This window comes from Marmota flaviventris, chromosome 3 (genome assembly GCF_047511675.1).
Source record: "Marmota flaviventris isolate mMarFla1 chromosome 3, mMarFla1.hap1, whole genome shotgun sequence".
In the NCBI taxonomy this organism is placed as follows: domain Eukaryota; kingdom Metazoa; phylum Chordata; class Mammalia; order Rodentia; family Sciuridae; genus Marmota; species Marmota flaviventris.
The window spans coordinates 137,122,993-137,150,360 of NC_092500.1; the positions used below are offsets into that span (position 1 = coordinate 137,122,993).

Below are 27,368 nucleotides of genomic sequence, written 5' to 3' on the forward strand. Positions count from 1 at the left end.
ATGATCTTACCCACTCACCCCCTTCTCTCTTTCTGGCAAAAACTACATACAATCCATCTCTCTGCCTACTCTCTCATTTGCACTTTATTGGGTGAAATCAAAGTAAAGAAAATCAGGTTCACTGGACTTCCTTAAATTTTATACTCATGACAATGAACCAAGCCTGGCGCAGGGGCTACCCTTGGGGTATATATTTGTCTTTGTTGAGCAGAACTCTTGTTTCCTGGTGCCATGTCCCCTAGTTGCTTTTCTCAGCCACACACTTCCTCCATGATAGACCCTGAGGAATAGAGTTGGCCTTCTGTGAACTGAGATCTCTGAAATTGTCAGCCCCAAAATAAACTCTTTCTCCTTAAAATTGTTCTTGTCAGGTCTTTTGGTCATAGCAAGAAAAATGTCACTAAAACAGGGACCTTCATGGGTTCCTCTGCCTTCAGGCTTCAGTGTGCTTTCCAAGATACCCACATGGCTAATTTCCACACCTTCTTCCAGTCTTTTTTTCTTTCCCACCTTCACATGTTTCCTTACAACCCTATGTGGTTAGATAAACTGCAACGCCCCTACCACAACCCCTGAATTTCTGATGGCCTTCCTTACCCTATTCTGTTCTATAAGTTTTCTGTAGGACTTTTCATCTTCCACAGCGCCATTTAATTTAATTACTGAGTACTTTTACTTGTTTGCTATATGTCTACACTCACTAAAAAAGTAAGCTCCTTAAAGGCAGAAAGCACTATCTGAAAGTTTTCTTGTAATTTCCAAAGTTCCTAGAATAGTGCTCAAGGGCAGAGGAGGCACTCAACTAGTAATTCAAATAAATGAATTCTCATTTCTATAAGGGAACTGAGATTAGCTCATAATTCTTTTTCTTTTCTATTGTTACTTATATTCTTTTTTTCTTTCTGGTGTCTTCTTTCAGAAAACTTCTACTCTATAAGTTAGATATTCATTTTATGACCTAATATATTAATCATTGTAATATATTAGAAACATAAATATATCTGAAAATACAGCATATAATACACACCCCCACATCCCATCCCTGCCAAATTGTTCACACCCTAATTACCAGACTTATCAGCAGTAGATATGTTATCTTTGATGACAAAAAGGACTTTGCAAATGTGATATCTAAGATAAGGAGATCACCCTGAAATGGCCTGGCAGACCCAATCTAATCACATGGAATCTTAGAAGAGAAACTTTACTGGTTTCAGAACAAAGGAAAGAAAGCTACTGGGTTCAATTCTCAGCACCACGTATATAAATAAAATAAAGGTCCATCAACAACTAAAAAAAAAAAAAGAAAGAAAGAAAGATACAGCAAGAGAGAGGCAGGAAAAATGAGGCACAGTGCTTGTTTCTGCAGCACTGGAACAATATAGAGAGGATTAGCAATGGCCCCTAGGCAAGAATGGCATGCAAATTCATGAAGCATTCCATATTTTTAATGGCCAAATTATATTGCTATATTTTGTGCATGTACAAATATGCAAAAATAAATCCCATCACAACTATAACACACCAATAAAAATTATGTGGAAAAAAAAGAAGTTCAAACAAAATAAGGCACAAGCAGATTCAACCCACTGTCCTTCAAATGACTTTGAAGATTTAAGCTAATAATGGGCTCGCCAGCAGAAAAACAGACTGCATTCCTATAACCAGCTTGAACTCACAAAAGCCTAACTGAGTCTGGGAGCAGAACCTCAAACTTTCAGCATTGTAGCAACCACAGCAGAGAAATTAGCTGGGCCCACTGGATTTCTCACCCAGAGACAGTGTTTTCGGCCATGCTTTACATAAGGTCGTTTGTTAATGGCCATAATAGGTAACACAAAGCCCAAATGTAAAAGGCTTCTGAGCTGTGGTGAAGCCCCTGGCCCTAAACAGGGAAAAGAATAAGTTCCCTGTCCCTTGTTTCGCATGTAAAGGCGAAAAAACCACCGAAGTCTGAATTAGCCTTGTGGGCTTCCACCGAAGTCTGAATCAGTCTTATGGGCTTCCTGTCTATCTGCCCTCACAGAGAGCCTGGGACAGATTGTACCTACTGATTAGCTGACACAGCTGAGCCTTACATGAGCACCCTGCAAAACCAGACCTAGTTTGCTTAAAGCTGCCTGAAACCGCTTCCTACAGTAAAGAATGCGTGTATGTGTGTGTATGCTTAACCCAGAGTATGGGAGGATATATAAAAGGGGGGGAAAAATAAAATCTCTCTCTCCTGGATAAAAAACCTTGGTGTCCTGTGTCTTTTAACCTCGCCGTCCCTCGCCGGACTCGGCTCCCTTGGCCGGACGCGGCAATTGGAGGTCCCCACCGAGATCCGGAAAGCAGGGGTAAGCGGACGGGGCTCACCTTCTAAGAGAGAAGGGGGAGGATTGGTTTACAGATAATTTAAAGGAAAAAGGGTACGTACCATGGGAAACTCAACAGCGAAGGTTCGTCTGGCCAACGAACTGAAAGAGTTGTTGAATACACAAGGAACAGGAATAAAAACTAAAACTGCAACCGAATTCGTTGAAGTTATTGCCCAGGCTTGTCCTTGGTTTCTGACAGGAGGATTTCTTAATAATAATGATTGGGATTTAGTGAGACATGACCTTCAGAAATTGCTGAGGGACCGGGGCGCGGATAGTGTCCCTATTGCCACATTTTCCTTATGGAGATTAGTAAAGGATGCTTTATTGACAGACAAAATAAAAATCAAGGAACAACTTGCTGAATGTGAACAGGCCCTAAATCAGGTACAGGAGGAACAAATGGCCGAGTCCTTAAAGGATGAGGGTCCTCTTGAGGACTCGGGCTCGGGGAATAAGAAACGCCTCCAGATCTCTAAGCCTGAAAAGGATCCTGAGGACCTCAGTTCTCTCTCTGAGGAAGAGGAGGGATTAGAAAGGGAGATAGAGGAATTAGAACATCGCCTTAAAAGGACAAATGTCAGGGTGCCTACGGCTCCCTCAATTGCCGCACCTCCTCCCTATAATCCTGACTGGGATGAGGACACCCCTAATAGACGGGCGGGAGTCTATTGGGGTTCTAGAGCAGCTCAGGTTTTTCCAGTGATTGAAAACGCCGATGCTGATGGACAGCCGGCCAGAGCCCATGTCCCCCTAGCCTTTAAGGACATAAAACAGCTTAAGGAGGCGGTCATTAATTATGGACCTCATGCCCCTTTCACATTGACCCTCTTCGAGTCCTTCTCCGCTAGTCAACTGATACCTAGTGATTGGCAGCAACTTTGCAGGGCTGTGTTATCTGGAGGAGATTTCTTACTGTGGAAAAGTGAATATCATGAAAGGTGCCGCGAACTGGCTCAGATTAATCTGAATGCGGGCCATCAACGGCGAAATGCCGAAATGTTAACAGGAAGTGGGCAGTATGCCACCATAGGGCAACAAATTAATTACGATCCAGGTGTTTATGCTCAAATAGCCTCAGCTGCAGTCCATGCCTGGAAAGCCCTGCCCATTTCTAAGACAGAAACAAAAATTTCCAAGATCTCTCAAGGGCCCTCTGAACCTTATTCGGACTTTATAGCCCGCCTAATGCAGGCTGCTGGGAAAATATTCCCCAATCTGGAACAGGCTATGCCACTTATCAGACAACTGGCATATGAAAATGCTAACACTTATTGCCAAAATGCCATCAAATCCTCCCGAGCCAAAAGTACAGATGACATGATTCGAGCATGCAAAGATATAGATGGGCCGCACATCACTGGTCAGGTTTTGGCTGCTGCCCTTAAGACTGGACTGCAAAAATCTGATAACAGGGGAACCCACTCTAAGGGGTGTTTTGAATGTGGAAAAGAGGGACATATAAGGAGAAACTGCCCGGAAAGGAACAAGGGTGCTGGCAGAGGGATGCCTGGAATTTGTCCTAGATGTCATAAAGGAAATCATTGGAGCAGTGAGTGCAGGTCAAAATTTGACATCCAGGGTAACCCAATACCGTCGGGAAACGGGAGCAGGGGCCCGCCCCGGGCCCCGGAAGCCAAAGTGTACGGGGCAGTGCAGGGACAGAACAGTGCCCCGGGGAGTGGGCGTCTCCGCCGCTTCCCACTGACCAACCCCTTTCTATCTGGGAACTCCCCAGGGGAACACCAGGAAGTGCAGGACTGGACCTCAGTTCCACCTCCCGAGCGGTATTAACTCCCCAAATGGGACCTCAGACGCTGCCTACTGGGGTTTTTGGACCCCTTCCAGAGGGGACGGTGGGACTAGTGTTGGGACGAGGTAGCGCAACTCAGTGGGGCTTGAAGATTCTTACGGGGGTTGTTGATGCTGATTATCAGGGAGAGATAAAAATAGTAGTAAAAGCTACCCAAGGAATTGTCATTCTCCCCCCCGGGGAGCGTATAGCTCAATTGCTGCTGCTACCCTTAGCTTCCATTCCTGGACACGCCCTTTGTGGGTCCCGGGGCGAAGGCAGCTTTGGCTTTACTGGAACTCCCCGGGCCTTCTGGGTAGCTCATTTGGATTCACGTCCCAACCTGACCATTGAGATACAGGACAAGGCTTTCAAGGGAATACTAGATACGGGGGCAGATGTCTCTGTCATTTCTGAAAAACAATGGCCATCTGCCTGGCCCCTCCAGAGTCCCTCAGCTGTACTACAGGGAATAGGACAGACCCGACCAAAAAAAAGTGCTTCCTTTTTAAAATGGAGAGATAACGAAGGACATAGTGGCCATTTCCAGCCCTATGTAGTGACTGGACTCCCCACAAACCTTTGGGGGAGGGACTTGCTTCATCAAATGGGGGCTATTCTCACTACCCAGACTTTAAAAGGAAATAATGACTTTGTTAATGACACAATGCTAGACATGGGATGGATCCCTGGAAGGGGACTAGGAAAGAGACTTGAGGGCAGAATATCACCTGTGGATCCAGCAGAACAGGTTACCCGGCGGGGAAGAGACCGGAGAGGACTGGGAAATTTATCCTAGGGGCCACTGAAGTGCGGCCACCTCCACTGTCCATTACTTGGTTATCAGATGACCCTGTGTGGGTAGAACAGTGGCCCCTAACTAAGGACAAATTGCAGGCCGCTTCCCTATTAGTTCAAGACCAGCTTAAGTTGGGACATGTGGTGCCCTCTACCTCCCCTTGGAATACCCCTATTTTTGTCATACAAAAGGGGTCTGGAAAATGGAGACTTCTTCAGGACCTACGGGCCATTAATAAAACTATGCAACCCATGGGACCCTTACAACCAGGGCTACGTTTTCCTACTGCGATCCCAAAGAATTGGCATCTTATTGTTATAGACTTAAAAGACTGTTTCTTCTCTATCCCCTTGGACCCACGAGACCGAAAGCGTTTCGCTTTTTCCTTGCCTTCCACAAACTTTAGGGAACCTTACCAACGGTATGAATGGACCGTTTTACCTCAAGGGATGGCTAATAGTCCTACAATGTGCCAATATTTTGTAGCTGAGGTTTTACGGCCCTTTCGACAGCAGTTCCCACAACTCTACCTCATTCATTATATGGATGACATCTTACTGGCAGGGCCCAAGGAAGAAAGGCTTCTTCAATCTTATGAAGTCCTCCAATCCCTTCTAAAAGGGGCAGGGCTGGTCATAGCACCTGAAAAGGTGCAGTTTCAACACCCTTACAATTATTTGGGATACATCATTAATAACATAGGAATCTTTCCCCAGAGACCCCAGTTCCAGATAAATCAGCTCAAAACTTTACATCAGTGGCAGACATTCCTCGGAGAAATACAGTGGCTGCGCCCGTCTTTTCACATTCCAACTGGAGAGCTCAAACCCCTGTATGACCTCTTGAGAGGAGATCCTTCTCCTACGTCGTGTAGAGTACCCACACCAGAAGCCTTAAGAGCACTGAGGCTAATAGAAGAGGCTCTGCAGGACATGCAGATTACACAGATAGATTATTCTCTGCCCTTGTCATTTATAGTTCTACCTTCTAAAATTACTCCCACAGGAGTGTTCTGGCAAACGGGTCCCATTTATTGGGTCCACTTGCCGGCTTCTAACCCCCGGGTACTGACTCCCTTTTATGAGCTAGTTATTAACTTAATTTGGAAGGCTAAATATTTGGGTGATACATTGTTTGGAAAAACCTTTGACATACTAATTCAACCTTACACTCAAGATATGATACACAAGTTACAACAAGAACATGACCTTTGGTGTCTCTTCTTGTACAGCTTTAAGGGTCAGATTGATAATCACTTTCCTAAACATAGACTTTTGGAGGGCTTTAAAAGGTGTCCTATCATTTTCCCAAAGATTATAAAAAGGGAACCTATTCCAATGGCCCAAACTATATATACAGATGGGGCCAAAAATGGATTTGCCGTCGTTTTTGATGGATCCCAAATCCACCGACGACCTGTGTCAGGTCAGTCGGCCCAAAAGGCAGAAGTTGAAGCTTTAATTATAGCTCTCAAAGTTTATAGTTCCATTCCCCTTAATGTATATACTGACAGCTTGTATGTAGCTAATCTGGCTCTAGTCATAGAAACAGCATCATATATTGGGAAGCAATCCACCATCACAGCACAACTACAGGTAGTTCAGCTTCTCATTTGGGCTAGACGAGATCCTCTATACATTGGCCACATCCGAAGCCATTCGGGGCTCCCTGGACCTTTGTCAGAGGGCAATACAAAAGCAGACGCTGCTACTCATGCTATCGGCCTTTCCTGTGTAACAACTAAATATGATAAGGCCCTACAATTCCATAACAAATTTCATTTAAATGCACAGTCTTTACGCTTCCACACAGGATGTTCACGAGACCAAGCTTTACAGATTGTCTCATTATGTCCAACCTGTGCACCATTTATTCATTCTCCTTCCCTTGGGGTTAATCCAAGAGGACTACAGCCTAATGATGTCTGACAAACTGATGTTACACACTTCCCTAGTTTTGGTAAGCTCTCCTTCATACATGTCTCTACTGACACATATTCTGGCTTTATTTTTGCCACCTTACATACTGGAAAAAAGGCTAAGGATGTAATCAGTCATCTTCTAAAAGCCTTTTCCTCTATGGGCACCCCACGATGCCTCAAGACCGATAATGGTCCTGCTTATGCAAGCCAGGCAGTCCAACGGTTTTGCACCCAATGGGAAATCAATCACAAGACTGGAATCCCTTATAATCCACAGGGACAGGCTATCGTGGAACGAGCCCATCAACATTTGAAAACTTATTTACAAAAAACAAAAGAGGGGGAGATATACCGGAGTTGTCAGGGACCACAAGCACTTCTAAGTATAACTTTATTCACTTTAAATTTTTTGCTTGTCGATTCTAAAGGCCGCTCGGCAGCGCAGCGGCATTTTTCTTCTCCTGAGATGCAGCAGGCACAGGTAAAGTGGAAGGATCTGGCCACAGGGCAGTGGCAGCCACCGGCTCCGCTCCTGGCAAGGGTAAGAGGGGCTGTGTGCGTTTTTCCTCCAGGAGCTGATAAGCCCATCTGGATCCCAGAGCGCTGTGTTAAACCCGTGCAACAAAGGGAAGAAGTGGTTGACTTTCAAAATGATTCTCCCGGGATGGCTCCTGGTTTCGCTGTTCCTTCTGATTACGGCAAAGGGTGAGGAAGGGCAATGGTGGGCGGTGGCCCGAGCTTGGCCTATGCCACTGCCAGTTCATGCTAATTCTAGTTTTCTCCCTACTCTTTTCTCCACTTCATGTGACTTGAATGCACCTTGCCTTGCACCCCGGGGAGATTCCATTACTCCTTTTAATGGGTCCCGTGTGTCCCTTAAGGGAGTTTTTTGCTTTGCCATGAGCGAAAATAATTACATCTCCCTCCGAGTTAAAAATGTGACTGTCTGGAAAGATCCCATGCAGTCAAGCAAGGTGTCAGATGGCATGCTTTTAGCTGCGCTCACACAAGTAAGCCAGGGGATGCAAAGTGGCTCGGGTGACACCTCTAAAGGGACATTAAATATTACTACCCTAATGACAACTTCGGAGGTGGTAGTACCCATGACACCAAAAAATAAGACCCCTAATGCTACCCGTTTCCGAGCCTCTCCCCTATGCACTCCTAATAAAGAATTCCCTCCAATCTTTACATCCTGTCAGGGCTTGTCTTGGGACAAACTTCAGATCGCTGATGGATTCTCCCTTTCTCCGTCTTTAAAGAGGTTTGTTCTTAACTCCTCTAGTGGTAATTCTTCGGTTGGAGATGGCTGGCCTTGGTTTCAGTGGCTGGTGGCAAATGAACGGGGGGCCACGGCGGATATTTCTGCAGTGGCACAATTTCTGGGAACCCGGGACTGGCTTCATAATGTTTCTGGGTCCGTCGCTGAGACTCACAATGGCCGGCGCTTCACACCTCGTTCTTATAACTCCTTATTTACTAATTCCTCTCTGCCTCCTGCCCCAGTTTGCCTCCAGTCCCCTTTCCTGTTTCTGCTGGCTAATGACTCCACCAAAGATTTTTTAGACTGTTCTAATGTCACCTGTTACCTGGCCGAATGTTGGAATGCCTCTTGGTCCGTAGCAGTAGTGATGAAAATTCCAACCTTTGTGCCGATTCCTGTTACTGCCGATTCTGACCATTTTCCTCTTGTCAAGCTGCTAAGACAGCGTAGAGATTTTGGAATTACAGCAGCTATAGTTACCGCTGTTGCAGTTTCTGCAGCTGCGGCTGTTACAGCTGGAGTTGCCATGGCCAGCCAAGTACAAACTGCTGCCACTATTAATCAGGTTATTCAACAAACATCCACTGTACTTGAATCTCAAAGTAAACTCAATCAACATATTTTATCTGGGATTTTGGCTGCTAGTCAAAGGATAGATCTGCTTCAGGCTCAAGTTGAGGAATTGTCTGATCTGGTACATTTGGGTTGTATTGATCAACGTGCACATTTATGCATAACCTCTGTCAGATTTAATGATTCCAGAAATGCTTCTCACATCATCGGAGAATACCTGTCCGGAACCTGGTCCTTGGAAGCAGAAAACTTGATCCAGTCTCAACTGACTCAGATTGCTGTTTTGAATAGTACCCGTGTCGAACCAGTGACTTTGGGTCAACTCACCAGTTGGCTGTCCTCTGCCTTTTCCTTTTTTAAGGAATGGGTGGGAGTGGACATTTTTGGGACAATGTGTTGCTTTGGTATCGTACTTTGTTTGTGGCTTCTCTGTCGCCTTAGGGCCCGCCATATGTTAAAAAAGACAATGATTGTACAAGCTCTTGCAGCTCTAGAACAGGGTGATTCTCCACAGGTCTGGCTTGCTCATTTGAAAATGTAATCTGTTCCCATAAAACGGCTCCTTCGGTGTGTTTATCTTGTGGTACCCAGAGACGGGCAACTTCTACGCTCATGTCACAACCTAAGACAGGGGATCAGGGCCTCCCCAGAGACGGGTAAGTGACATGAGGGCGGTAGACGACCTAAGACAGGGGCCACTTGATTCCGCCTCCACTTTGCGAAAAACAAAAAAGGGGGACTTGTGGTGAAGCCCCTGGCCCTAAACAGGGAAAAGAATAAGTTCCCTGTCCCTTGTTTCGCATGTAAAGGCGAAAAAACCACCGAAGTCTGAATTAGCCTTGTGGGCTTCCACCGAAGTCTGAATCAGTCTTATGGGCTTCCTGTCTATCTGCCCTCACAGAGAGCCTGGGACAGATTGTACCTACTGATTAGCTGACACAGCTGAGCCTTACATGAGCACCCTGCAAAACCAGACCTAGTTTGCTTAAAGCTGCCTGAAACCGCTTCCTACAGTAAAGAATGCGTGTATGTGTGTGTATGCTTAACCCAGAGTATGGGAGGATATATAAAAGGGGGGGAAAAATAAAATCTCTCTCTCCTGGATAAAAAACCTTGGTGTCCTGTGTCTTTTAACCTCGCCGTCCCTCGCCGGACTCGGCTCCCTTGGCCGGACGCGGCACTGAGCTATTATGTTCTGCGTCATTTGTTAGTGATTCTCAGAAACCAAATTGCATCCTAGTGTGGACAAATGGACAGTTAGGAAGTAGCCTCTAATGACCCATCCAGAGAGGAATGCCAAGTCCATATCTCCTCTGCCTGTGTGCCCTTCGTATCATTAGTAAGTGTAATGTTGGGTAAGACTGACATTACCTGCATTGCAAGTTGACCCTATGTGGTAGACAAGGGTGCATGGGTGGATTGGCTGTTTGAATGGCAAAAGTTACTATGATGGTGCTGTTACCATCAGGAGTTAGGATTGGATTCGTGTTCTACAAAGTCAAAGAATGAACAGCATGAACTCTGCCAAAGTCAGCAAGCAAGCAAGAATTTTATTAAAAAGGAAAGTGAAGGAAAGACTCAGAATTCCCTGTGCAGTGCACTGGGTAGGGGTAGGAGTGCCTCGTAATCTTACAGGTCTCCTTGTTTTAAAGGCACATGAGGAAAAATTGTAAGTTCTTATGGATTGGGTTTTGATATTTCAATTGTCCCTCAGAGAACAGGGGCCAGATTATGGATTATGTGGTCGCTTTTGGCCAGATGGAGATTTACACCCTAAGAAACAGAAACTGTCTCATAACATATCAGGGCCTGTTAAAATGGCTGACCTCATGCTTGCCCTCCTATTGACATTCACCCTTCCTTCCCTATTCTCCACTGCCTATCCTTTCCATCTCACTGCTATCAATATAGTACAGGCAGACATATAAATCATTATAATGCTTCTGAAAGCATATTGATGTCTTAAAAGACTTTCAAAAGTTTATGCCACTTTACTCAGAAATTCTTCTTTTATGAATATCCTTTCAAGTAGATTTGTAAAGAACTCTACAAACAATTGAGGAATGGCCCAAACTCTGTATGGGCCATTCCTCAAAGCATTCGTTATGTTATTAAACATCCAAAAAAACAACATTTTATCAAACAAGAATAGCTTAATGCTTTTGCAGTCATATGAGGGGTTATTATATAATCACTGAAAAAGTAGGTTACCAAAGAGTTGCTTAAAACAGACCAATACTGATAATATAATATTGAGTTATTATTGGATCATTTACAATGATGTATAATTTTAAAATACATTTGTTTAGCTGTAAACATATATACATGAAATAGGAATCCCTGAATGGGAAGTCTTCCATCTGCCTTCCAGATTTGGCTATAGTTGAGAAGACATCTCATGTCAGAGGAACAGCTAAAAGCAAAAGCTTCAAAGTTAAAACCATTGTCACCTGTTATCACCTTAAAATAAATATACTTTTCTCAGAAAATGAACCCTCTCCTCCCAGCCCCAAACATTTTCTTTTCTTCATGTCTCTTATTTCCCTCTGTCTCTCTTTTATAAGAACACTTAGTAGCCACCTGTATAAATCCAGAATAATCTCCACATTTCAAAATCCTTAACTTAATTGTATCTGTAAAGACCCTATGATCATTTGCAGGCTTCAGAAATGAAGACATGATACATTTGGAGGCCGTACATACAACAGTAGGAGGAGTACTGTTTTCAGGTCTTCAGATACCCCCTGGAGTCCATGACTTAATATGACTTAGATTTCTTCTTTATCACAAGTTCCTTCCTGCCTCAGAGATCCTTAACATAAGGAGCAACAGGACAGACTACCAATTCCTACAGGGCTATGTTTATCCAGGACTCCCAACTTAAGGTAATTGAAATAGATGTTCATTCCAAGCACAGGAATTGTACATTTACATCTCTTTATGCAGGCTTGTCAAATAAGTCCATTTGATGGCGTGTTCAAGTGTAGGAAAATCTGAACTGTTGGATCCTTGAGAGAGGATCACCCAGGGATCTTTATGCAATGCAGCACTACAAAGCTGAACAGAGAGCTTGAAGTACCTCTCTGTGCCTGGCGGAGCTAAGCTGATTCCTCTGAGATCTGTTTTCACAGTGTTAAAGCAGCACCTACCCCACTGTGCTCCACAGTGGGCTGCGCTGTACCCTTTTATCTCACAACCTCTGAAGTCTCAGGCTAAGACTTTTCTCAGTCTGTTTAACTGCTTTGTCGTTTTCTTATATTTCTTTAACACATCAATATTTCCTGTTTCCTTGGGTCATGTTACCTCTCTGGCACGTGGCTGAGAAGTAGAGCCAGGGCCCCTTTCCCCTAGAGATACCAAAATTTGTTCTCTGATCATTTGTCTTCCTCGCAAACCAAGGGAATTTTTATATGCCTTCCTTCTCTCTTGATTAATCTACCTCTCAAAGGGCTCTCTCGTACCTGATGATTCTCTCAGAGATGTTTTCTTTTTTGATATTTCCTTCAGATCTTTCCAGTCTAAACTCTTTAAAGGATTTAGCCTTTGGGAACTAAGTCCAGACAGGCTCTTTTCACCTGGTTTTTCTCCATACCATATCTCTTCTTAGTCAATAAACAACGAGCAGACTACCTGCTTGAATTGGGGGAAGGAAAACAAGATACTATGGACAAAGAAAGTTTGTAAGTAGTTCAAAAACATTTCCCTTTGAAGACTGAACTTACCATTATTTATTGCTAGTGTCATTATGTTGTTTAACACTTAAAGAGAAGTGGCATAGTATTGGGAGGAAAAAAAACAAACTCCAAGAAAAGAAGAAAAGCTTTATCTCAACAAAATACACACTTCGAACTCACAATTCCACACCATGAAAAAGAAAGGAAAGTACACAGGCATTGTGTATTCAAGTTAGCCAGACACCACTGAAAGATTAAATATTAGAAACATAAAGGATCTAATATGTAGGACTTTGGGTCAATACCATACTACATGGTAAGCAAAAGAGAGAATCCAAGTCACTCTCTGTTTTTTGTGTTTTGGTATTTATTTTCTTTAAGGTTTTTTCTTTAGCCAGGAGGTTAAAAAATGTCACCAGCTCCTTAGAGATTTGTAACACGAAAATAACATCTTATTCCTGCACACAACCTTCACACATACATTTTAAGTTATCTATTATTTTTTTTAAAGAAGTAAAAGATTCAGTCATTGAGACTCCAGGAAGTCTCAAAGTAAGAAAATAAATAAATAAATAGGCCCTCAAGATAGTTATATGATATGTCAACTCAAAACACAGACATACTAAAAACATTTTATCAAATTACTTTCACATATAAGGTGTTTCTGAAACACAATTGCATTTACTACTTAGACTTGGCTCTCATTTTCAAGATATCTCATTATGCATATGCAAATATTCCAAATTCTGAAAAAAAATACAAAATTGGAAATATTTTTGGTCTCAAGTATTGCAGAAGATGGTTACTCAGCCTGCATATACACTCTGTTTGGTACTGCAGGTATATCCTTTTTATAGTTATTGCAAATCTTCATTTTTACTCTGCTGAGACAATCAGGATTCCCTGTTTAACTTTTAGAGTTAAAACAAGATATTGGCTAGTCTGAGTAAAATCCTGTCTCAATATTCTTTATGCCTCCCAGCCCCTTAACTAGTCTATTTTGGATGTGGTGTCAGTCCAAATCAATAGAACAACTAAAAATTTAAAAGCGTGTTTACCTCCTTTCATTAATGTGAATCTTTTGTCAAAGGTCAAATTTGATTGAAATGAGGAAAGACCAACATAAGAGAACAGTGGGGATTAGGTGAAGATTTAGTCCCGGTGTTTCTCCTCTGTTGCTCAGCCAGGGCACTTATTCTGCTTCCAATTTAAAAGTAGTAAATCTCTAGATAATCTTTTGAATGGCTTCCAGTCACTGAAATATATTTTATAGCTTACATAGAAGTGTAACACTGATTATAAGTAAGATTTGCGAAACATCGGGTAGCATTAGATTCTCAAATTGAAAATGAAGATTCACAGTCCAACGAGGCTGTCTGAGATAGCCGTAAGCCAAATCAGCTGATTCAACTCAAGGCTCATCTGACACGGATTTATAGACAGAGAGCTAACTCGGGAGAACTTTCACAGTCTATACAGCAACCCACTCATCTTTCAACAGCTTTAACTAATACCCTGGCCACTACAACTCTGTGGAAGCAAGCCCATATGAGAATGAAATATTCCAATATTGATAATAATGTTATTAATAATACCATTATTTTCTTAACACTTGCTCTATACTAAGCATATACTAACTAAACACTCCTTTATTTAACAATTATTAATCAAGATTTGAAAAAAATGAGCATAGAGTTGGATTCCACAGCTAGTTTCCCTCAGTCTATGACCTTGGCCCTCATAAATTCCCATCTGTAAAATGGGACAAAAATATTCTTACTTTTCAAGCTATGAAATAAATGTGTTTATATACATAATGCCATTGGAATAGAGCCTCTCATAGAGTAAGTTCTCAGTAAGTCTAGCTGTTATTGTGCCTAACATTGTGTTCCACACATGATTACTAGGCCCTGGGAATATAATGGTGAAAAAGTTGTTCACATTTCCTTATCTCACTGAAGCTTATATGCTTTTGTTGGGGATGTGGGGGGGGGGGATCACAAATAAGAAAACAATAAATTTTAAAGCATAACTTTATATTATGATAAAGAAAATAAACATGTGATTCAAGAAGGGAGAGAAGAAGACCAGTAAGAAGTCATTTTAATATTCTAGGCAGAAGATAGAGATGATCAGCAGCTAGGTTTGGGCAAGAGATGGAAACAGATGAACAGAATCACAATATGACTTAGAAGTAAAAATAAAAATAAGTAAGAATGACAATAATAAAGTAGGTAAAGTGGGTGTCGTGCTTTTCTTAACTTTGTAGGTTAAAAAAAATTACAGGTAACAGAATTTTAAAACTTAGCCAAAGAGAAGCCAGGGTTCAAGCAGTGGGATTTCTGATTGCCATGTAGACATTAGGATAAGAGGTGTAGTTGTGTGAACAAATAGCATTCACTTTAAAGCTTCCTAAATCAGCCTGTCTGGAAGCAAACTGTGTACCAGGATATATTCTGCCCACGTGCATCTGTTGTCTGTTTGCTATGAGGAGCATCTCCAGATTTGTTTTATTTACGTCTTGTAAATTGTCAAAGTTTTGGTTTTTGTCGTGTGTGTGTGTGTGTGTGTGTGTGTATACATGTGTCTTGCCTTTCCATTAATCTCAAGACAAGCTCTGAAAGGAAGCCCTGTCAGGGAATGTGTTCCTGTTTGGACTTTTTCCTTGAAGCAAGACAGTTTGTTTTGCCATGTTCTCCAAAAGATAGACTGTTTTCTGAAATGTGTGAACTTCCACTTGGGAAAGGGAAGTTGAACGCTTACTCATTTCTAATCCTGCTTACTCACATGAAAAAAGCACTATTATAGGATTCTTTAGTTTAACCACGTGCTGATCCACACTTGAAGCAAGATTTTGGTTGTAAGGGGGAAATCTTCCAAAACAGAATTTTGTTTTAGGGCTGCCAACATTTTCAGAATTTGGCACCTCACCTCCCTGAACACACTCTCACTGCAAAAATCTCAACCTATGTGACTGTCCATAGTTGCAGGAGATTTTTGTGGAAAGAACAGAAGTACAGTACATTAGGAAGATTCTCTAGGGAGTCACAGGGAGAGTTTTTTCTGAAATAATTAATGTAAGATAGTAACTTGTCTGATATCTTCTCTCCAGATACTCTGAAGAACATGAGCTTTGAGACTTTTTACTTAATTAGGAGAGCAATGGTACAACAAGATAGGAGAGTTTAGTAAATGGTACAAAGTTCAAAATGAGGACAGAAGAGGAAAAGAAAAATGAGTACGTTCCCTTTAATGAAAGTATTGCCATAACAAATCACTCTTATTAGAATCTGGAGAGCAATTTCACTTCGCTTTTCTAAAAATAACTTTTAAAATAATATTATTAGAGGGCAATTCTTTAGGCTAAGAACACATTACATATTCTATATATCCAAATTGGCTTTCCTACTTTACAAAACATTTGTAGAAGGAAGTTAACAAGGAGGAAATGGAAGATAGAATGTGAAAAATTTCATAGATATTCACAATCTATTCATCCATTTTCCTGGAGTCTCAATTTTCCCAGTTTCATCCACTTTTCATTTCCTGATTCTGGAGGAAATTTCAGTCCTTGGGAAAAAAAAAAAAAGGTAGGCAAGAATTGATACTAAAATGACAAGGAGAAGTGACACATACCTAGTAGTCAAAAAGAATCACTTAGCTCGGCACACAATTTAGTGAACTTCAGCTAACTTTTAGTATTGGAAGGGTGAGGTGTTTGCCTCTCCATGTTGTCAATTCCTACCATAAACTTCTGGGAATTTACTTTATGATTCTTACACAAAGCTATGTGTAAGATATTCATCTGAAACATCTTCATGAATATGAAATGATTTAGCAATCACTGTAGCTAGAGGATCCTAAATAAGACGGGTCACTGACAAGGTCTAGCTGCAGCTTTGAGATGCTCCAACTTGAGTTATGAAGCATTTCAACTCTTTATGATGGGGATCTATTTAAATGAGCCTTACAACAATTATTCAAAGTCACTCACAGTGGCGCACACCTGTAATCCCAGTGGCTCTAGAGGCCGAGGCAGAAGGATTGCAAGTTCAAAGCCAGCCTTAGCAACTTAGCGATATCCTGTCTTTAAATTTAAAAAAAAAAAAATTTTTTTGAAAAGTGCTGGGGATGTTGTTCATTGGTTAGATGCCCTGGGGTTCAATCCCTGGGACCAAAATAATAATTTTAAAAAATAATAATTGTAATAATAATTATTATTATCCAAAGCTTGTGATAAAGGCTTTACAGATAAGTGTGGCATATTTTGACCTATACATTATTTTCTCCCTGTTTGGAATATAGAAAACGGCCCGTGGAAATGAGGAAACAGGATTAGAAAGGCAATGAAGATCTCTGATATCTTGTCCTCACTCCTTCTATTCCCAACATTATAATTAGCATTGAACTGATCACCTCCATATCTAGTGCTGTGCTAGTAAATGTTCAACAAGAAATTGTCCCATAATTATACATCCTTGATTGGTAGCATTCAATAATTTCTTTGTGTGAATATTCCCAGCACTGTCAATTTCAAGCATGAGAATGAACACAAAGTTGGGAAGAGATGTGCATGTACATGACCAGCTCTGGAAAACCTCTCTGAGCATCCAGCACACCAGTAGTGCCCTCTTCACAGGCAACAGGAAGAATGAGGACAGGAAATATGAGGATAAGAAACCCAAATTGTCAGCCATCACAATGCTTGCTTACCAGCATTTTACCACAACCCATAGATAAATGCTACTTTGTGCCTTATGCGTTGAAGCCATTATTAAACCCTAGATAATGTAGGCATTTTGTGAATGGCTATCAAAGACATATTTGGTACATAATTGAAGAAGTTCACACAAAAAAAACTCATTTCAAATATAAATATGAGCATTTTGTGTACCATATAAATTATTTAGTATATAAACAACATTGGCATGTTTATCGGTTGAGATAGGCTACTCTGTCATCCTGAAAGAGTAGATTCTGGTACTTGCCATGAGCTGATATTTCAGCTGTTCATAATAAGTTAACCCAAAGGCAAATAAGCTTATAACAGAATTTGTTGTAATAATTACTAATGAAAAAAACATTGAATGTTTGCTATTTGATTTCTTATGCAGATACAACTGTAAAGCAGAAAGATCACCATAGCTGAACATTTCATCTAACACCCTTCACCTAATACCTTGACAGTTCTCCTGGCCTGTTGAAAAAAAAGCAAGCCTAATCCTGAATAAAGCTGAGATATTGCAACTTTCAGACAAATTCATGTTCAATTACTACTGAGTGTCATGATGTATCTTCTTCAGTAGCAGATACTTCCTTTTATATGACTCAGAGATCAATTTCCTACATAAAATTGAAGAAGTAAAATTGTTCATGAAAGCATATTCCCTGAACTGCTTGCCTTACCTGCAAATGTGTGTTCCTCTTGGTTTAAAAAGTAAAAAGCAAAGTAAATTCCTTTCTGTGAAGCGACAACACAGGACATTTGAATAATTCTAATTCTAGCATCTAGAAATTCTAAATGTGGATAAATGCATCACCTCTGGTTTTATTCCAGCCTTCAAATCTTTCTGTCAATGCCATAGCAGGTGGCTACATGTGGCTATTCAAATTTAAACCAGCTAAAATTAGATAAAATTAAGAATTCATTTCCCACTCACAGCAGCCACATTTCAGTTACTCACCAGTAGTGGCTACCATATTGGAGAATGCAAGTGTAGATCATTTCCACCATTGCAGAAAGTTTTATTGGAAATCATAGACTAAACTACCTCATTCCTATCACACTAGCAAACCAGAAAATAAAGGCAGGAGGAAAAAATGGAAATTGTCATTTGCATAATCCATTGTTATGCTCTTTGTGTTAGTTTTGTTTTGTTTTTTATCACTGTGACCAAATGTCTGGCAAGAACAACTTAGAGGAGAAATTTCTTTTGGGCTCATGGTTTCAGAGGTTCAGTACATGGTTAGCCTGCTCCATTGCTCTGAGCCTGAGGTGAGGCGGAACATCATGGCAGAAAGGCATGGTGAAGGAAAGCTGCTCAGTTCATGGTATCCGGGAAGCAGAGAAAGAGAAAGAAGAGCCAGAGACAAAATATAATTCCCCAAGGGCATGCCCCCCAGTGACATACTTCCTTAAGCCACACCCCATCTACCTACAGTTACCATCCAGGAATCCATTCAAATTATGAATCCATCAAATGGATTAATCCACTGATTAGGTTATAGTTCTCATAATCTAATCATTTCACCTCTTAACATTCCTCTATTATCTATCATATGAGCTTATTGGGGACACCACATATCCAAACCAAAACATTCTCATAGAAATAATTTGGGCCCAGCAGCATTGTTTGAATAGTCAGATGTTAGAAGCATCTTTATCTGAAATCCAATATCCTTGAGTAAATATGCAATATTTTTCTTTCATATATAATTTTCATGGGGAGAAATGGAGAAAACAAGTCACACTTAAGAAAGCAATTGCTAGGACCTCTTGTGCCAGAAGGAGAATTAAGATTCTGTCTGCTCAGAATTGATTCCTTCCCCTTATTTTGAAGTTCCCATTGCCCCTGGTATAATAGAAATTATAACTAGCACTGTTTTAGTCCTTGGGAGGAAACTCCCCAAGTGCTCCCGAATCCCTTAGCAGCCCAGATGCTTCTCTACTGAATCCTGCCTCTATCCAGCTGGATGGTAAAGCAAGTTCAGAGAGGCTCCTCTCTTGAGTCTATTAATGAAGCAGAATTTTGCTTCTTTGACAGGCAAGGGCTAATTATTGTCCTTGAGTATGAAAGATTCCCTCAGTGCTCCCAGAAAAACAATCAAAATTCAAACTTAAAGCCAGCAGTTTCTGAATTAAATTTTACAGACCCTCAGATTGATTAATTTCCAACTTGTTCAACAACAACTCTGTCCTTGGGCATGATCAGCACCCTTTCAATATAGTGGTTATCACTGTAGTAGAAATATCAGGAAAACCAATGCTGCGGAGACAGAAAATAATGTTTTGTAATTATATATCTGCCTGTCAGAGGTTCCTTATCTGGTCAAATAATTTGTTGATGATAGCAAGTAGATTATATGGCAAGAAAGAAAAAAAGAGACAAGGTAAAAAAAAAAACATGCATACACCTGCCTGATTATTTTAGATAAGTTAAGCAGAAAAAAATGACACATAGTGACCTATCTTGAATTCATGGGTTAGAGAATGACATTTTCCAAAATATATACTGCAAAGAAGTTACCATTGGCTGAAATGAAAGATCCCTGCCTGAAATATTTTCTTGGTTCATCTTTTTCCTATATTAGGTCACTTCCACACAGTTCGTATCCACTGATTCTCTTTTCTTATCTGGCACCCATTTGTCCTTAGCTACTGGTCATGCAACCTGGCAGCCCTCATCTGAAAAATGTCTAGTCACACTCTGACTTCCAAAAGGGATCTTTTTACTCAATCTCAAAGTGTTTTATCTATGATATAATCATGAATGGCACTCACTTTTAAAAAAAATAGATTAGAGAGAGTTTCACAATAATTCCTAGCTTACTTTGTTTAAATTGGGGGAGACAAAGGGTATTTGAGTGATACTTTCTGGTCATTTCTTTCTCTTTTTTTTTTTCCTCTTTCTGTTTTAAATACTGTACTTGACATTTTTTAGTTCTTGTTCTCTGTTTTTTTTTTCATTTGAAACTGTATGTCCTCTTATGATTAAGTAAGCAAAAAGAGTCTTGAAGTGCAGAGTTAATTTTGTATTCCTAAAGTCATTGCCACTGCAAAAATTATGAGTACAGATTACAGGACAAATGTTTAAAAATGGATTCTGTTTCCTCTCCAAATGTCATTTGCCTAGGCAGCTCAAGTGTCATTCAATTACCTTTGGCAGTTTGCAGGTTGGTAGTAGCACAAAGTTGTTTGGATTTTTTTTTCCCCACCTAGTGTAAAGTGGACATTCTATGGCCCATTCGTTTCTTGTTATTCTTACCTCTACATGAAAAAACCATGAGCAACTTCCATTTCTTCATTCCTATTTGTTCTGTCATCTGTAGAATTTAGCTGAGGTAAAGAGGCTCCTTTTCCTCATTAATCATTGTAAGTTAAGGAATAATTTTATTGCTGTGAATGTTTTTGGCAGCCTGCCCATCTCAAAGTAGAAGAAGGTGAGCCGACCCATTTTCTCACAAGATGTATGTTTCTGCATCTTCAACCAATATTCCTTAGTCTGCTGAAATACATTAAAAAGTAGGAAAGATAAATAGACTCACCTAGCTGTTTTGAGGTAGTGGATTGAACCATAAGGCATGTAGAAGTTACAGCTTCAGGCCTGCTTATAGTATAATAAATAACTTTGAACATAGACATTTTTTTTTTGCAAGATAAAGTCTTGAAATAAACCAGAAGGCTAGAAATACAAAACACTGAATGACCAAGTTGAAATAGAGAGCTTACCTCACTTAGTGACTTAACCTGATAAAGAGTAAAGCAATTATGTGAGACATAGAAATGTTGATTGGAAAATGCCTCTAAATAAATATAATGCACAATTTGCTTTGCAAATATTTGAAATCCCAGCTTAACAGAGCACAAAGAAAAATGGACTCAGAAATTCTAGCCTTAAATTTTTTCTTTTCTGTAAATAAAAAAGTAAGAGTAATAATCAATATATTTTCAAAAATATCAATAAACTTCACAAGGTGTGGGGGGGCGGGGGGAAGAGAGAGATTCATTGATAACTGCCTAACATATAGATGTGCCATAAATATCTGTTGAACAGTATATGATCTCATGTAATCTCACTTGACCTAGCAGTCTTGAAGAGTAGAAAATAGTCAGATTAGCTTTGTTTGTAGGTGGAGACTAAGGAAGATGTCACCCCAAGTGAAGACACAGAGACAAAAGATGGCTGGGAAACCAGAGGAAAACCCTTTGGTAAAAGAGGTAGTAACCAATGGGTGCCAATCCCCAGCATTCTGTACACACCAAATCAGTATTCAGTGAATGGTGAAGCCTTCCCTATTCAGTCTAACTTAACTCAGCCCTTCTCCCTTTACTATTGCAGCACCGTATCTTATTCTCTTCATAATTCTTACCACAATTAAAAACTATATTGACCAGTTATGCATTTATGTATTGTTTCTCCCATCAAACTAAAACGTCAACTCCGTGAATGAAAGGTCCTTGTCTTAGTCCCTAGTGAACTGTCTGATACATGGCAGATACCCTCTGAGATCTGGATGAATAAATGAATCAAATGGCTCCAGATTAATTTTTTTTCAATTATTTTCTCTTTGTAGCATACTTCACTCGGTTGGTACAATTGTTAATCTGATTTTGTTTGTATGCATTTGTGTCTGCTGCTTTTCTTATTCTCTCTTTCCCACCCCCCATAATTTGGACTGTGTCCTTCTCGAGTGGATGAGAAGCCCTCAGGAGATGTAGCAGCACAAGAAAAAAATAATCATCATAATTTGGATGACTGAATCTAGCCTTTCTGTACTATCTCAGTGTTTTAGTCAGCATTTTGTTGCTGTGACCAAAAGACCTGAAAAGAACAATTTAGAGAAGGAAATGTTTGTTTTGACTCATGATTCATTTTTACTCATGGTTTCATGATTTTTATTTTGACCCAAAAGTTCAGCCCATGGTAGGCTGACTCCACAGCTCTGGGCCCAAGATGAGGCAGAGTATCATGGCAAGGGTGTGGTGGAGGAAAGCAGCCCAGGACATGGCAACCAGGAAGGAGGGGGAGAGAGAGAAGGGGGGGAGAAGCTGTATTCATGAGGGACAAAATAATAGGGACACTCCCAGTGACCTACTTTCTCCAGCCACAACCTACCTGTCTACATTTACTACTCAGTTTACCCATCCAACAATTAGGTTACACCTCTCATAATCTAATTATTTCACTTCTGCAAATGCTTGTGTTGTCTCACACATGAGTTGGCGGGAAAGCATCTCATATCTTAAACCATAAAACTTAAGAGAGAAATGTTCTTTTTACCTTGTATTTCTTTTAGGCTTCCCCTCTTCCTGTCAGAAAGGTAAGACCCCAGGAGCCAACATTAAGGAATAAGGAGGCTACTGGTCCTACTCTAGCCTTCTAATCCAGGTCTTAAATTAGACAGGAAACTGATCCTTCATGGTTCACATCCACTCCATACAGATAGATATAATGTAGGCTATCTGACTGCCATGTCCCCAGCAAGAAATAACATGCACATCTGCCGTTATTGCCTGTTGTACCCTTACCCCTTGATAACCCAGGTGACAATAAACAGCAGGTAGATTATCCAGATCCTTGTGTTCTTTGGTCCTGTGTGAAAGCCAACAGCACAAACATTGCAGATGAGGAAACTGAGCCTTCCAGTAGGAACGAGACCAGAGAAGACACTGGTCTCCAAGGTTGCTCCTCCCTCTGCCGCCACGCTTCCCTTGCTTTCAGTTCACTGAAAATATGAAAATCAAAATTGGTGTTTTAAAGAAGCACAGCATGAAAATATACTTTTGATTGTCTTTTATTATTTTAGCTGGAAGGAATATTAAATGGTTTGTCTTTAAAACAGCTAAACAATACAAAAGAGGTAAACCAGCCTTAACTTTAACGTCATAAGAAAATCCTATTACCACCTTGACTCATTTGTTTGTCTTCTTACCTAACAGCTTCTTTTTCTCCTTCCAGGCAATTTTCTGGAACTATCGAAAAAAGATTTTGTTCTCATTTTATTCATTATGACAGTAATCCTAAATCTTGAAGCCATAATACTAGTCATTACAAATTCAAGGAAAGACTTGGAAGATTTTTCATAAAAATCTGGCTGTGTCTTCTCATTGGTGTCACATAAAGAGTTATTGTATAGATCTTGCTACCTTTCAAAATAGTTAGAACTCAAAAACGAGTGATCTCTTTTCTTCAGTTCCACATAATTCCTCCCTAGCCACATGGCCCAGGACTTTGTTCAATATTTGTGACTAGATTTAGTGATGGTTCCCAAACAATTCCTGTTTTTCTTCTATTTCTGTGTTTCTTTCCTCACGTTGTGGAAACGATACTTTTGTTCTTGCCTTCTGTCCCTTGTAGGGCACCGAACACTATCTTACATAGTTTTTGATCTCCAACACTCCGTTGTCTATATAAATGAAAGCCAGGGTTAATATGCAACAATTATATCCTCCTGTTTGTTCAGCCCACCCCCAATAGTCTAATATCCTCTTGATAATTAGATTTGCATTGAAAATGGAAATTTAGAAAAGGCTTTAGGCCAAAAAATGGACAATGTTCCATTATTGGACATTAGCAGAAACATGTCTAGACTAGATCCTAAGGAATTAAGCAAACACCCTGAGCAATTTCATGTTCAGTCCAATATATCTAAATGGGTATCTGTGTCCTTTGAAATTTTAATCACCTAGAAAGTTGTCACTTGTACTCAAAAGCCTGTTGGGTGAAATTATCATTCCACAGCATTTTTCAACAAGTACTAGTTGTTCCCAGAGCCACAGCACCACAGAACTTTCTCTTCCCTTTCAGTTAAAGGTGGTAAAATCTCTGAACAGATGACTCAAAGATCAGTCATGTAACTGTATCAACAAATACAGTAATCTCATGAATTTGTCAAGGTGAAAAACTGCCCCCTTATGTAAAACCAGTTGTTGTTGTTGTTGTTGTTTAATCTCATTATTCCAAGAGAAAAAGAGAATGATATCTTCATATAAGGTGGGTAAACAGGACTTGTTTCAGGGTTCTGATGTATAGGCTTAAAATTTAAGGGGAGAGATTCAGTTTTGGCAAGAAAAAGTTCCCAACTATAAAAGTTATTTGACACTGGAACGTGATAGAAAAGAAAAATCACTATGTTGCATCCATAGGATTTTAGATTTTTAAATGTAGTGGATTCTTCAAGGTCTATCCGGGAACAAAGAATCAGCACCAGAGAGAAAAATCCTGTGATTTTATAAATATAATAAAAACTGGGGATATTCAAAGGGTGATACAAGTCATTAGAAAAATGGAGAATAGATCATTCTAGAGGTTTAAACCCAACACAAGATATATGCTTCAATCCAAAATTATTCTAAAAATAAACTCAGCATTCAAAATTACAATCCCAAACATGTCTCTCTAGAGTCAACAGCATCAATTAACACTACTCACAGAATTTCTGGCACTAAATAAAACATTCCCAAAATAAAGTGCTTGCCCTTTATGTCCACATTCTATACAGAATGGTCCAATTTGAATATTACAAAGAATCTGCCTATATCCATTTTAAAGTTTGAATTATAAGAAGGCTTTTTTATTGGTGCATTATAATTATAAAAGTTTTAAAGTTGGAACTATAAAACATTTGGGGAGGTACACTGTCATCGCTTTATGCAACCTTAATATTATTTTTCACTTTTTTTTCATTTTTTAGCTTCTTCTTTTGTATGTACGATCCATAACCTTCTCAAAGCCTGTCCTGGTCACATTTTAAGAGGAGGATGAAAACCAGCCAAATCACTTGGTATGCCACAGGTGAATCAATCCAGCTCTCCCAGAGATTGCTGGAATATTTTCATCCCAGTGTTGCTAATCAATTACATAGCCTACACCATAAATGAAAGACACTAATTTAAATGCAAACACCATAAAAAGCTCTCTTTTTATTATTATTTCAAGTAAATTGTTTCATTAAAAATCTCACAAGCGAGGTGGCTTCCTGTGTTTGTACAGGGGAAAGTGCCAGGAACAGATAAATAAGTCAGCGGGGCCCAAATTAACTTGTTTCATTATCTCATCCACTCACCTACGCAGGAAGAATCTACCTCTCCACATCTCTTCCTTCCTCCGCCCACCTTCGCTGTGCATCAGGGAGAACGCACTAGAAAATGAGTTTGAGTTCCCACTCTCTCAGCACCACCCCAGAGAAAACTCCGTGACTACCGTGCACTTCAAGTGTTATTCAGCAACAGCTGCTGGGCATTATGTTGGAACAATATTTAAATGTTATGCCTATGAGCTGTGGTTTTTTAAATAGTATCTTTAAAAACCAGTGACTGTATTTGTGACAGACTCTACAAGGCATGGAATATGCACGGAGAAATCATTTTCTCCTCTAGAGGTTTCATAGTTTCAGAAATGACTTTACATCAGTAAGGGGAGTTTGCCTTTCTTCAGCGCATCCCCATGTACAACAGAGTTGAGCATTCCTGGCTTGCAGCTATCTTTCTTAAGGCAGACATCAAACAGGGAAAGACATTCATCAGTGAAACTTTTAGAAAAGTCAGTCCACAGCAACCTTGGCCATGGGTTCAGGATGACTGAAATTGAACAAAGAAGCAGTCAGAGCTGGGAGCCACCGCGATGACCATTAATAGAAGTAAGGTTAGTGCCGATGGCCCTTTGATCATTTTTTGGTCCATTGCTCACAAACTCCAGCCATTAAAAATTCTAAGAATAACTCTGTAGTTGAGCATGCAATGTTTTTTAGTTTTTGTTGTTGTTTTAATATACAGTTTTGTAGAGAGCAGTTCGGAGCTACTCTTTAGGAAAACCTGAAAACTACATTCAAAAGGTAAAAAAAAAAAAAATCTAAATTACAAAATATTATCACAAAATACTGGCTGATGTTCAGTGTGCTGAGAATCCAAATGATCCCAAAGCACACTGTAAAAGAGCCAAAGAAGTATGAAAATTTATGTAGGAAAACAGATTGGTATCTCCACACTTTAATAGGGCGAGTGACTCATTCCCCATGGGTAAGCTAGCATCCTGACCATTTTTGAAATGTTATGAAACTAACTCACTTATGGTTTCTGTTTCTGAAGTAGCAATCTGATAGAAATACCATAGAGGAACAAGAATGGGACTGTTAGACAAGACCAGGGGCTCAAATCTTGTCACCCATTACTTAGAACTGGTCTAACTTTGATATATACCACATCTAGGAATTCCTAAGTCACTCTTCCTTCTACTTTCTTGGAACCTTTTCAACACCATTCTGCTTCATTTTCTATGCTAATTATCTATGTTCTGTCATCCATCATCCGTCACTTTGTTCACACTTGGTCAATTTCCCCAACTCTCTTGAGCCAGTGTTCTCTCCTCTCACCTGACCAAGTTTCTAGTCATTAATAAATTAGTGAGAGGTACTAAAATCAGGCTGGTGATAATGTAAAGCATGTATGTTCCATTTTATTAAATCCTTCCAGAGTCTCTAGGTAAAGTACATCTTAAGCAATTCATAAATTTGTAAATCTTCTGCACACTGAGAATATACTATTTGCATTTTTACTTTCTCCAAATTTTCTCTTTGGTCAGCAGCTAAGAAAAGTACATTTTCTCCTTTTTCTGAGCTCTAATGACTGTGCATTTGATGTTGGTGACTAATAGATTCATCATTGCTAACAATCTTAAAACTAATACTGCATACCTAAGTACCAGTGGTCTTTTCTTTAACTATGGCTCATCTGACAATTTTTCAACGTTTTTATTGTGCAAAAGCAATATACATTCATTAGAATTTTGATCTTTTCCCAGGCTACCAAAATAAAGTATGCCAGCTGCAGCTCCCAGTCACCCATGTGATCATGACAGTAAACAGCTAGTACTCTGCAGAGAGCTATGTTGCTAAGCTATGATGTTCAATAAGTTAAATGGATTAAATACATTTTTAACTCATGATATTTTCTACTTATGATGGACTTATTCAAGTGTAATCACATCATAATTTAAAGACCACCTGTATCTTTTTATCTTCAAAAAGCCATGAGCTAACTTTCCAACATGATTCCATAAGCCATGTACCCCCAGCCTCTGAGGGCGCTAAGGATGTTCCAAATATTGCCATACAATTAAGAGCACTTGTGCTCAGTGACTTGGAATTGCTTTGGCAAATTCAGCTAAACCTTATAGTTAAGTGGCTCCCAAAAGGGCCACAATTCCTCTGTAAGAACAGAAGATTCCAATGACCGTAAATCAACAACATAAAGCAGGAAAGGACAGC

At 40.0% G+C, this 27,368-nt stretch overlaps 1 protein-coding gene and 1 non-coding gene across 3 annotated transcripts; both read left to right on the forward strand.

The window, feature by feature from the left end:
- Positions 1-1,345: 1,345 nt before the first annotated feature.
- On the forward strand, positions 1,346-1,449 carry LOC114107311 (U6 spliceosomal RNA). Its single transcript, XR_003585323.1, has one exon. It is a non-coding gene; the product is annotated as a U6 spliceosomal RNA (small nuclear RNA).
- Positions 1,450-2,228: 779 nt separating this feature from the next.
- LOC139705255 (uncharacterized) lies at positions 2,229-9,820 on the forward strand. 2 transcript variants are annotated; one of them, XR_011707159.1, is made up of 2 exons: positions 2,229-2,339; positions 8,884-9,063. XR_011707159.1 is itself a non-coding variant. In XM_071610416.1 (2 exons), exons 1-2 carry the CDS (start codon positions 7,523-7,525, stop codon positions 9,248-9,250), a joined length of 981 nt encoding a protein of 326 aa, XP_071466517.1. In that variant the 5' UTR covers positions 7,406-7,522; the 3' UTR covers positions 9,251-9,820. The 2 variants fall into 2 exon arrangements, 1 of the variants encoding a protein (XP_071466517.1); XM_071610416.1 differs by lacking the exon at positions 2,229-2,339 and adding an exon at positions 7,406-8,136 and having other exon boundaries at positions 8,884-9,820.
- Positions 9,821-27,368: the final 17,548 nt, after the last annotated feature.

What these genes read in the sequence shown, in the direction of transcription:
- LOC139705255 (XM_071610416.1), top strand. Translation starts at nt 7,523, where the DNA reads ATGATTCTCCCGGGATGGCTCCTGGTTTCGCTGTTCCTTCTGATTACG. An exon ending in CTTTCTCCGTCTTTAAAGAG is followed by an intron (nt 8,137 to 8,883) that starts GTTTGTTCTTAA and finishes AACCTCTGTCAG; the next exon opens with ATTTAATGATTCCAGAAATG.